Below are 12,111 nucleotides of genomic sequence, written 5' to 3'. Positions count from 1 at the left end.
GGCTGTTTTAAAAATAATTTCTCCCCACGCCCCAAATCCCAGCGCAAGTCTGGAATAGCTGCTGTGCATTCCCTTTTCATCCAATTTTGTCTGGCCAGACTAGTTGCTTGCTTCCCCGCTGTTTAGAAACACTTTTAAGGATTTAGTTCCTTCGAAGTGGTTGGCAGGAAATGTAACTGCTGCCTGTCTTGCTGTAAACAACATCCAGATTTTGAATGGCACCATCCCTCGTATTCTATCCCAGGCCCTTGCAACAACTGTGGATGTACCTGGCTCCCTGGAGGTGCTCGTCTGACTCGCTCCTTGTGGTCACACCTTTACACCTCCACATCTGTTCCTGCACAGCTCCTGGGCCTCCTGCAGCACTTCTCATTAGCTGCGACAGTGACGTGGCTAGCAGGAGGGCAGCTTTGGCGGCTCCATAAAATAGTGCTACCTATCTTAACCTGTGTGCTCTTGCTCAGATTCCTCTGCAGACATCCCTTAAAGGGCTCAGGTCATGACCTAAATGGATTCACAAAGGCTTATGAATCAAATCTGATGTTCTCCTGGGAGAATGGCTGACCTACAGGTAAAGGAATGGTATCTAAGGAAGAAGCAACTTCCCAAACTGCAGAGACTCAATGACAGAATGGGAAGCCAGAACTCCCAATTCTCAGCCCCATGCATCTCTGCTCTTCAAAACTATTAGCTTAGGGTTGTAGAGATGATGTTTGTGATGCTTTACCTTCAGAGAGTCCCTTCCAGAGAGGAAACCTGCATTCTCAATCTGGCAGGCACAAGAGACTGAGTGTCAGGTGCCAGCTGTAAGGAAACCCAATGGTTCGAACTATTTCTGGTAAGAGGAAGAGTGACAAATTCCAGAAATGAACCTGACTCAATTTCAGAGATACAAAAGCAAGGCAAAGCAAAGAGATGGATCAACCTGAAGAGAAAAGGTACCCCACTGATGAAGAAGCAGTGTGTATGGTGAATCAGACCTCATTTATCAGCAGCCACTTCACAGATGGGCTTCTACGATTTCACCTTCTCGGCTTCCGCTTCTTACTCCAGCAGCCACAGGACAGGACTATTTCTGAATGACCAAACCCACCGTAACTCCTGCAGTTAGCTGAGCAGGTATCAGTGCACTCGGGGAGAACCCCCCCCCCCCCCCCCTTTTTCCCCATCAACCACTAGCTGGCACCACTGATCCTTACAGGGGATATCTGCAGCATGGCTTTACTTTTCTGCAAATATACACAACTGGACATAAAGTTCAGCTATGGTGAAACAGTGTAGGGAGTACAGAGTAGCTGTACTGCTTGAACAGCTCACTTTTTCACCATTTCTCCATGTAAAATAAAAAAAAAAAAAAAAAACAACATACCACCTCCATCCCTCATAACAGTACAGGAAGATAGAGGAAAAGGTAACCTACTGCAGTACGCCAAAGAATTTCCTGTGCTTAATCAAGGATTAAGTATTTGTGTCCTGTTTTGCAGTTACAGCTTTGTCTCACCAAAGGAAAATACCACGCAGCTTGCATGCCACACTGCTCCTACCCACCTCCGATAACCAACCAAAGCGCCAAGAACAAGCCAGAAGATTTTACTGGAGCTCCCCTGTGCTCTTTCAGCTCGGTCACTTTCCAAGATTCAACATAAATCTGTACATCTTCTACACTGCCCGACTATCTTTCCAAGAGCATATGTAAAAGGTTTCAAGATCATTTGGGTTTCCGATTCCATTACACAGAGCATCCAAAAGACCCAAGTGGTATAGAAATAAAACAGGTATCTTGGTAACATGATTAGATGGCTAAAGGGTAAGGCAGGAAGTGTCTTGGCTGGACTGGAGCCAGATCATCTACCACCCAGACAGTTCCTGCCTGAGGATGCCTGTGTCTAACAGCCAGGAGTGGGTGGCACAGCGTGCAGGGGGACAGCACAGCATGAGCTGGAAGCCCTAGTTCCTGTATCACAGCAGGAGAATCTGTGAGTGAGGAAGGGAGAAGACACAGGGAAGCAGAGAAGAAAGGAGTGTTTAAAGAGCCTCTGCTCATCAACATCACCCTCTTCTATCCCTTTCTTCCTATGTGCCGGAACTATGAAACGGAAACAAAACTAATCCAGACTATAATTCACAATGACCTAACATACCTAAATTAAATGTATATGCTCTGAGAAAATCCTGAAATCACACAGGGTAACCCTTGCTAACTTCTTCCTAACTGTCCTGTCATGACCTTCAGGTACCAAGTATTCATCCAGGGTGTGGGTGGGTTTGGGCCGCCCTCACCACGCTCTGTGCTGCTACAGGTACACCACTAGCTAAACCCAAGCAAACCAGTTTGAGGCCAGCTGTGATAGGCCTATGCAAGCAGAAAGCAGAATTCTGGATTCAGCAAGTGTTAACATTGAAGTAACTGAGCCAGGTGGCTGATATTCTGAGAGCAGGTACCTAATGGGTAGGGATCTCACACTGCCATGGGGCACAATAAATAGAAAGAATTAATGGGTAGGAAAGAAAATTGCCAAGGTTCTTCTGTGGCCGTAAGGCAGTATCCTAGGAATGGTATAGGGGCACAAGCTTACCCATCAAGAACAGCAGATGGACTTTGTTGATGGAGAAATTCTATTTTTGGTTGTTTTGGCTTTATTCCAGCTCCATCTATACCAGATATTGTCATGTACTTAAAAGGAAAAGGGATTTCCTCGTTCCCAAGAATAAGCTAATACCTTTAACATACCTTGCAAATGAACATAACTGCAACAAAAACACTTTACTCTGATTCACTTGGAATAAATATGTATAGTTCTTAGATAAAAAAAAGTAATTGTATGGGGACATGTGGTTATTTCTTCAGTTCTAAGTTCTTCCTTATAACTGTCTCATTTTCATTCTATCTGCACTGCATACCTGCTGGAGTCCTTCCTGCAAGGTCTCAGCAGTTCAACTGAGCAGAGATGTCAGCAGAGGCATAACTGATGTGCACTTGATGCTTAACTTCACTGACGCTACTCTGTTATAAGTACAATGGATGCTTTAAAACCACACCACACTGAACTCTGTGGTTTCGATTAGTGCATTTCACATAATCCTTTGGAAAACCTGGCTACTGATGCGCATTACCTTTATGATTAATCAACAAATCAAATTAGTTCTGTCTCCAGGGACAGGCAAAAGTGAAAGTATTACCTTAATTCCTTCAATCCTGAAGCCCAGGTTGGCACTGGAGCTGATGGTTTCCCTCCACTGCATGTATCGGGGTTTGGTGACAGCATGCTGGGCGTTCTCTTCAGCTGTGGGAGCAAGAGGATCCACTTCAATCATTTTCTTGTACATGTCTTTACGCAGCTTTGGTTTCTCACGGGCTTTAGTCAGCTCTTCCTCCAGGTATGTCCTGCAAAAGCATCACATTCCAGCAAAACTGTAAGGGCTTCCCAAACACTTAATTTTACAACTTATAAATTGGCCTCAAGAAATGTCAACCAGGAAAGTAAGTGTTATGATTACCCCAGTGCTGGATATGGGGAAAGAACACAGACTGATGACTCTGCAGGCATATTTAGCAAAACCACCACAGGAATCAGGAATGGTGTCATTCACTTCTTGTTCTAACTACACCCTTACTTACTGTTACATGTTTTTGCTTCAATCCTGCTTACAGAATGGGAGAAAGCTGAATTCCTACTGTGCCAAGAAATAGAGCTGTATTTTCAGATGACAGGAGAGATCATTTACTATGAAATCAAAAGCAAATAGGGCTTAAGTCTTACTGTCTCTTCTTAAAAAAAACCTAACATCAGTCAAGTGTGGGTTTTTAGGCCTCAGAAGACAATTAAAAGTTTTACTTAATGCATCACAGTGAGAAAGAGATTCATTCTTCATATAGTAAAACTTAAAGAGTAAAGCAGATAGATTATCTGAGCAGTTCCAAACCAGACAACGTAACTAAGAATGGGAAGGTGAAGGGTGACAAACCTTCCACATTTTGCTGTTATCACTCAACCTGTTAATTTGATAATCATTAGAGAGGCACTGTCCATGTTCTCTGCATTCCACCAGACTCCTGAAGCTTGCATCTTGTCAGGTGCCTGGAGCGTACTTTCTTCATCACAGTGTAATAAACCAGGCTGGTGTTTAGGAGATGCTGAAACTCATTACCAGTATGTCACCTACTTTCTATAAAATATGTACTGCTGCAAATCCTCCTCTTTCTTCTGGGCATATCAGTGCTACACATTTCTAGCTGAGAATTAACTTAATATTTTGCATCTATTTGAAAAGGCTTATCTGCACTCACTCTAAGTTGAATAACTCATTCATGACAGTAACTCCTGAGCATCTGAGCTGGCACTTGAAAGATTACTCCAACAGTTCATACCTCCCTGTACTGTTACTCCAGGCTCTCAACAGATTCCTTATCTATTTGTTATGCTTAGGTAACATTTTTGAGGTTTTTCTCAATCACAGACAAGAAAAGGGAAAGAAAATGAAAATCTGGAGGACAAGGTAATAGCATCACAGAGATGTCAGAGTAGGGAGAAAACACAGGTCAGACCTGAGTAGATGGTCACCTCTTCTTTACAGAAAAGATCAATACCAGTGAAGACTCATTCAAGCGTTGGAAATGGGCTTTCACACTGCTATTCAGTCATTCATTTGGAGATGGGAATTTTAATTTCTGGGGTTTCTTGAATCACTGCATACATGAAGATTAAATGAACCGGCAGTGAATGAGTCATGTAATTTTTTTCCCATGTATTATCAGGCTACTGCAGAGAAATGTTGTCTTAAATCACCCCTGAAAACGTCTCGGTGTGGACAGTTTTCAAGGCTATAGATCAGTTTCCAGAATCCATGTACAATCAGGCAACAGTGGGACATACTTTCCTCAGGTTTGCCAAACCAACAACAGGTTGTCTGGACTGAATCCCAAGGCTCCAGGAATGTTACCAAACTTCTCCAGACAGAGCATAACCACATCTCCCCCATCCTTCAAATGCATTTGGGTTAGAAAGCACTTTCTCTTTCATGTACCCCACCTGATACCCATCTTGCAGTCCATCACACAAGGCCCTTCAAAATCAGTAAGCAAGTCATCCAGCTGAATGTAGCTCTCGCCATCTCTCTCCACAACACCATGGAAGCAAGGGACACAGGAACGTAGTGGGTCTTTCATCAATCGCTCAAAACATTCCTTTTCATTCTCTGAGAAACGTTTGAGAATCTTCCCACTATCAGCTGCCTTGAAACTCCCTAGAAAAGAAAATCAAACACATGCTGACAAGACTGACCCGCAAAAAAAAAGAAAAACACCTTCCCTCGCCACTCCAGCTTCATCTACCTCAGCTTCATGACACCAGTTAAAGACTTCCCCTGAACAGAAAAATAACATGCTTTACATAAAAAAAACAAAACTCCCAGGACAAACACAGCCGTTGGCAGCGAAAGTCCATTTAGATACATTCCCATGTCAGAATTTATAGCTTTAAGGCGTGTAGCTGCTCCAGGCCATTGTGGGGTTTTTTTTGTTTGGGGTTTTTTTTTGTTTGTTTTGTTTTTTTTTTTTGTTGTTGTTGGGGTTTTTTTGTTGTTGTTTATTTTTTGTTGTTGTTTTTTTCATGCTAAACTCCTTGTTAGGATATTAAGCACTACTATACTTACTAAAATGCACAGGAAGAAGCCACGAGCCAGAATTCATTAATCCTCTGACAGGCTATTTTAAAGCTGCATGACACTGCCAGCAGTGGCTTTGTCGTTAATCCCCACGGAGGGTATGCCTGTCGAGTGTGTGTGCACGGAGGCCGTACAGTCAATCAGCGATCATGAAACTGCCATGGGCCGGCCAGAAGCCAAGCACTGCCCTTTCCACACACATGCAATGTGCCTCCAGGTACTGCCTCTTCTCCAGGGCCCTGCTCATCTGCAGGTACAGCCTGTAGTGCAACTGGTTTTTTACAACCCTGTCTCTGAATGGCATCCAGTACAAATGACATTCTGCATAGGCCAAGATCAGCAGTAATTAGACTCCAGCTGCCTGGAGCCTCCTTGTCCAGACGCTCTCCTGTCCTGCAACCTGCCAATAGCATCTGAGAAAAGCACACGTTTCATTCTGAGGTACCCTTTAATCTACATGACACAAAGTGGGTGCGCCAAAGTAGTAGCCTCATTAATCCTGGGGCTAACACTCAACTTTTATTGCAGTGGGACCCTTTAGCCATTGCAAACTGGTTCTTCCCTGACAAATCTTAGAACCAGCACTAGCCTCAGCACAAGGGCAAGGGTGGTGATGGCCCGCATTTTGGTTTAGAAAGAGCTTGTCATATCAGAGAACAGCTGCAAAAAGGATGGACTAAACACAACCACAGAAAACTATCTGAAGCAAACTGGAGCAGTTTCCATCAGCTTCTAGTAACCTCTTAGCTATCCTCTTCCACCCTACTACACAAGCCTCCAGAAGGGTTATGATTACATAATCAGGGCATCACTCCACACAGATCAAGCCAAACCCATACACGCTGTGATAAAAACTGCAGTAAGACTGGGTCGTCTCAGCACTCGCGAGTGATAGACATCAGCTCACCAACACCACCGTGCGAAGTGCACCTACTCCATTTCTAGCACTAAATTAATTTCTCTGCACAGCTTTGAAGTGCACCATATTAGTGTATTAGCATATAAAGAGGTGGCTCAGGTACTGCATTAAAGCACGATGCAGCGTAGGTGCCTGCCCACATGTGTACTAATAAACCCCACACGAGCACTTAGGAACAAGGGCTGCATAGGAATTAAACAAAGCATGAGAGAAGCAAACCTCATGACTTCTCTTTGTTGGTTGTTTTGTTTTGTTTTTGTTTTTTTGTTTTGTTTTGTTTTTTGTTTTGGTTTTTTTTCCAATGATGCAAAGCCTACATCAGGACCACACTTACCAACTTCTATAGACACAAAACTAGAACCACTGAGCTGCTCCTTGCACTCATACAGTGAACAGTGACAGACTCACAATGCAAACACCTGATCAGCAAGTCAATTTTCACCAGATTTGTTTTCCACCTGCGGGCTAACATTCAGATCAGGAGTTTGGGGTTGGAATTAGAAGCACTGTCCTTGCCAGGGCTGAAGCACATACAGCAGTCCTTCCCACTAGGGAACTAACATATTAGCTACTCAGTCAAGAAAAATGACACAACCAACAGCAACAGATGGACTAAGGCTTCAACTCTCCAGTCCCTCTTATTTCCCTCTAACACATATTTTACATATATCACCCAATGCATTGGGCACCTGGCCTTGCCCAGAGTCTGACCACTGCTTCCTTGCTTATCTCATTATTCAGGTTTATCACTCCCTTTCCCTATCCCCACCACAACCAAAAGGAGTATGTTCTAGTTCACAGATTTATGTCGTATTGCCTCCTTCCCTTGTACCTCCAGGAAGGAAACAGAAACACTATTTTCCTTGTTGTTGCCATCCCTACTCCAGAGACAAACACATTGAAGATATCCGTCTCACCTGTATGCCCAGCTAGCTGCACCCACGAGTAGCGTTTCTTGAATGGGCTGATGACTGGTAAATTAACCATGGTTTTAATTGTATGCCATGCCTTTTTCTGAAATACAAAGAAAAGAAATATTAAGCTGGACAAAAGCTGAAATCCTGACTTGCCACAAACCGACCACGTAGCTTCATGCACATTGCATTGTTCCTCACTAATTGGTCAAAGGTGGAATCACAAAACAGACACTATGATCATCATTGCAAAAATATGCACATAAGACCAAGAATGGACAAATACTTAAATAAAATGCCATACCATCTACAGGAAAGAGGACTGCAAGAAATAAAAAAAACAGTCATAGTGCACATCACAGGCCTATTCTTAGCCACACCTGATCCTTTCTGTGCCTGAGTCACACAGTATGGGGACAGCAGATTCTGAACACACACTTACGCACATTTAAGTTTCCATGAGACATGAACATAAGCTGTTTGCCACTGTCAGCAATACTTCCTTTCCCAGAAAATTCAGCATCACCCCATGATTAACGGCTTTCTCCAAGTCAGCAGGCAAGTCTTTCTGTGACAGATGCATAGAAAACGCATCTCTAGTTGGACATGGAGGTCACCCAGGTCCCTCAGCACCCATTGACAGTGTGCTGTAGGATCTACTCCAGGCCATGGATTTTCCTGCTTCCCACTCTCTTTCCCAATCCTGTTACTTTTTAACAAAGCCGGGCATTGCTCTGGCAGCCACACAGTACAGTTGCCCAGGCACTGCTGCAGGCAGGGAAACACAACAGCTGCTCACCAACAGCAGCCTAGCGCTCCATCACAAAGGCAGAAAGGAAAAAAATAAAAAAAAAAAATTTAGAGGTGAAAAAGTCTCCATGCTCTGGAACTGAAACAAGGGTGGGAGAGAACCACAGCCCACTGGTGTTCATGTTACACTCTGAGGGATCCCAAAGTGCTCTACAAGCAAGGAAGCAGGCTCATTTCTTCTGTCACTAGACCACGATACCACTCTGCTGGAGAAAAAAAAAATGGAGCTGCACAATCCTTGTGCACAACAGTTTAGGACCGAGGGTTTTTTTGCTGAGATCAAGTATAGTTGGGGATCAGGCTGCATTTACAGAAGTACTTATCAATGGCCTAACTGCAGTTCACCAAAATCAATGGGAGGCATCGATTCCGCTGAAAACAAGTTTAGGTCATTGTTCAAAACCTGAAAAATCCACCTTCAAAACAACCACGTCTTGTCTAGTGGGGATATTGATCTGATGATTTAGGTGCTTAGGATATATCATTTTTATTGTCTTCTACACTGTACTTCTACAGAAGTGAAAAACACAAGAAATGAAATTGCAGGCAATGATACACAGACAAAATGTACCTCTTCAGATCACACTCTGACCCCACCACCCTTCCCCAAACTTGTTCACTTATATCACGTTTCTTATAAGGTCTCCTCTAGCAACGTTGGTCACTGTGTGAGGGCAAAACCCTGTGGCTATCTCAGAACGTATCAAGAGGATATGTGAACTCACAGACACAAGCAATCTTTCTTTTAAGGCTTTGCCTTCACAAGAAGATTTTAAGTTATGCTGCAAATTAAACTAGTATAACAATATAATCACCACATGAGCATACTTAATTCTGAAATAAGATTGCCTCTTCCTATTTAACTTTGGTTTCGAATGCAGTTCAAGCTGAAATTAAGTCGCTCTTGGTCTGATATAAGTGCCCCAGGGAGCAGTAATACTTTTGAAAACATACTGTGCCAGTGAGAGGAAGCATCCAAAGAAAATCCTGGATGTCTGAGAATCATGAAGTCAGTTGCACTTACTGCAGCTCCACAGATGTTACCAGCTCTAGCTAAACTAGTTTCATAAATACCTTCTGCAGGTTTAAATGATCCTTTCATATTATTTGCCTTAAGTCATTCCAATCTGCAACCTTGCAGCGCTAAACAGCAACTTGGCCCTATTAGAGAGCTAGCTGCTGTTTAGTGAGGGAGGATGAGACGCTCTTGTGCACCACTTACAAACGTCCATAGCCTCCTTCTGGAGGAAAGTGCAATGTAAATATTGTTATTCAAGTAGCAAAGCTAAATTACTTTTGTATAGTCTGATTTCCAGTTTTAACTGATAGCAAAAGCCCTTGGGTCTCTGACATTTCTACTCCAGAGGGACACTGCCTTAAGTTATTTAAAGAACAGTTGGAAGTAAACATCATTCTGAACTAAAATGACCCCTTTGAATGTAACTCCTGCCAAAGATTTTGTTTTCAAAGATTCCAGACCAGTTTTCAGGGTAACACTGCTTTTTCCCCATCCCTTGATCAGCAGTCAGCATTGGTCCATAACTCTCCCATAAAGACCCTACAGTCTTCTTAGTGTCCCACTCCTAACTGACTGCATCCTGTCTCTCAATGACTTGTCATACTGCTATATCCAGAAGTGATGAGAAGCACAGGCTTTCAAGGAATGCACATCAACTGTCAGTGCAACACCACACTCCAGTGGCTCTTCCGCCTCTTCCCTCCCACCCAGCCCTAAGAAGCTGCAGCTTTTATTTGTACTGTGGGTGTAAAGGAGAGACAATAGGACAAATTCAGCCACAGCCCAAGTGGACTTTGGCTGCTTAGGTTACAGCAGCCTTGGATGAGTATGTTTAAGCTATTAATCCAATAAGCAGTCACTAGCAATATAAAAAATTTAAAAAAAAAATCTCTTCATAAACTCTTTTCCCCCTCGAGACAGGGGAAGCATGAGGCTCAAGCTAGGAGGGAGAGGATCCCTTCCAGACCCATCCCATGGGGCATGCTGCCATCAGAAGGGGTTCAGCAGTTGCACTTTCCTCTACCACAACTTCCAGCCTCCCAACTTACTCAAACCAGGATGCAAATTGCCAGGATGCAAACAGGGCTGCATGCTGTTGGAGCAGTGGTGTGAGTGGGAAGATGAAAACTTTGTGTGCCTGCTGTAGGAGGAATCTTTCTCACTTCTATTTCTAAAGCAAGATCTCTTCCTCTTTGTTAGCAATGGTATTATGTGCTTTTCAAATCACTGCTCTATGCTGCAATGGCAAAGAGGACTGCTACCACTGCCCATCCGTATTTGCAGTCTTTATCCCCCTCAGTGCCTGCTTCTTCTAGATTCCTGCTCAGTCCCCCCTTGATCTTTTGCTCTGTCTGGGTTTCTCCAAGCCCTCTTTTTTCCTAGATTCCCAGCCACCGTATGATATTCACATATTCAGGGAAAACTCAGATTACCTCTGTACCAGGATTACCTGAATGAGATGCCCCTGACATCACCGATGCTGTTTTACATGGCCTGAGATCAATATACTCTAGAGTTTTCCAGTAGGAAAAAGGAAACCATTCCAAAAGCACCAGAGGTAAACATAAGTAGTATTAACATTCTTACACTCAGCACATAAGTTACTCAATGTGAACTGTAACTGACATGTATGTCCCTAAAAAATAAAAGGTGTGGGATGCTAAAGAAAAGCCAGTTTCCTACCAATGGGTCAGCATGTGACAGGCTGTGCCACTGAAACTGCTGTCCTGGTAGCAAATGGACAAAAATGCAGGAGAAGAACATGGGAGAACTGATTTCAGCAACAGCAGCCACAATGCATGCAAGGGACTGTGGCTTGGTACCTGACACTGACCTGTGTTATCTAGATTACTCTTTTGAATGACTCTTCCGAATTTGAAGCGCAGCACTGGACAGAAGCATACCTCCATGCAGCAGACATGGCAGACTTGCTCTGTGTTGCACTGGCATATGCAGGCAAGATGCTGGCCGGGTGAGGTATTTCCAACCTGTTCAACTCTGGATAAAGGCAGCTGTTGCCATCATGCCTATCCATTAAGAAACAGCAAAGATGAGCAGCAACCGAGAGCCGCTGGTTCCTGTGAGCACAGCTTTCTCTGGGCCTTTTCTCACAATGTAAGCACAACTTCGTAGGTTACTAATATGTAGAAGCACAGTCATGATGATCCTGTCCAAATACACCACTAGGACTTGGCTGAGGAAAACTCACTAAATTCACTGAGAGGCATTTCATCTACTTTAACGGGTTTTGGCTCAGGCCTCACTGTCCCCAGGAATGACCAGACTTTCCTGAAACCTTCCCACTATTCGAGGACAAATGCTATAACATCCTAATAGCCAAGCTCACTGAACAGACTAGTGCAGACCTTGTGGAGGTCTGTTCTTGGTTGCTGTTGTTGTTTTACAGGCAGTCTAGAACAACTGAAATCTGTCTCTGAGCATATGCTGAATCCCTCAGGGACAGGAGAGCCACTTTGACTCCTAAGGGCATGGGGACTTGAACCCTTCTCTACTGTTCTGTGGAAAAACAGATAAAATCTATCCCTTATTTAAGAGTAAAATGAATACAAAGATCTCAGTTCTGTGAACACCTTAAACACATACAGCTAGCCTCAGGCAAGCACTAACAAATAAGTTGCAGATGAGTTAAGTGAAGCAATTACAATAATTAAAAACACCAATTACATCCAAACTAATAAGTATCAGGTGGGGGGCGTGTGTGAATCCATCAGTTCTAATAATCCTAGCATGTTACTTGAAACTATCATGAGTTAAAGGACAAAACT

At 43.5% G+C, this 12,111-nt stretch overlaps 1 protein-coding gene across 1 annotated transcript in view; it reads right to left on the bottom strand.

The window, feature by feature from the left end:
• Window positions 1–12,111, bottom strand: part of ITPKA (inositol-trisphosphate 3-kinase A) — a 40,111-nt gene that overhangs the window by 7,755 nt on the left and 20,245 nt on the right. Inside the window, exons 2-4 of the mRNA XM_042790870.1 lie at window positions 7,501–7,597; window positions 5,031–5,244; window positions 3,181–3,385 (exon numbers count right to left, since the gene is read on the bottom strand). Coding sequence (XP_042646804.1) covers window positions 3,181–3,385; window positions 5,031–5,244; window positions 7,501–7,597 — 516 coding nt within the window. The remainder of the gene's footprint in view (window positions 1–3,180; window positions 3,386–5,030; window positions 5,245–7,500; window positions 7,598–12,111) is intronic.

The sequence above is a fragment of the Tyto alba genome, unplaced genomic scaffold, assembly GCF_018691265.1.
Source record: "Tyto alba isolate M040663 unplaced genomic scaffold, T.alba_DEE_v4.0 Super-Scaffold_18, whole genome shotgun sequence".
NCBI classification, from domain to species: Eukaryota; Metazoa; Chordata; class Aves; order Strigiformes; family Tytonidae; genus Tyto; species Tyto alba.
The sequence above is the reverse complement of the archived record's forward strand: the minus strand, read 5'-3'. Positions and strand labels throughout refer to the sequence as shown.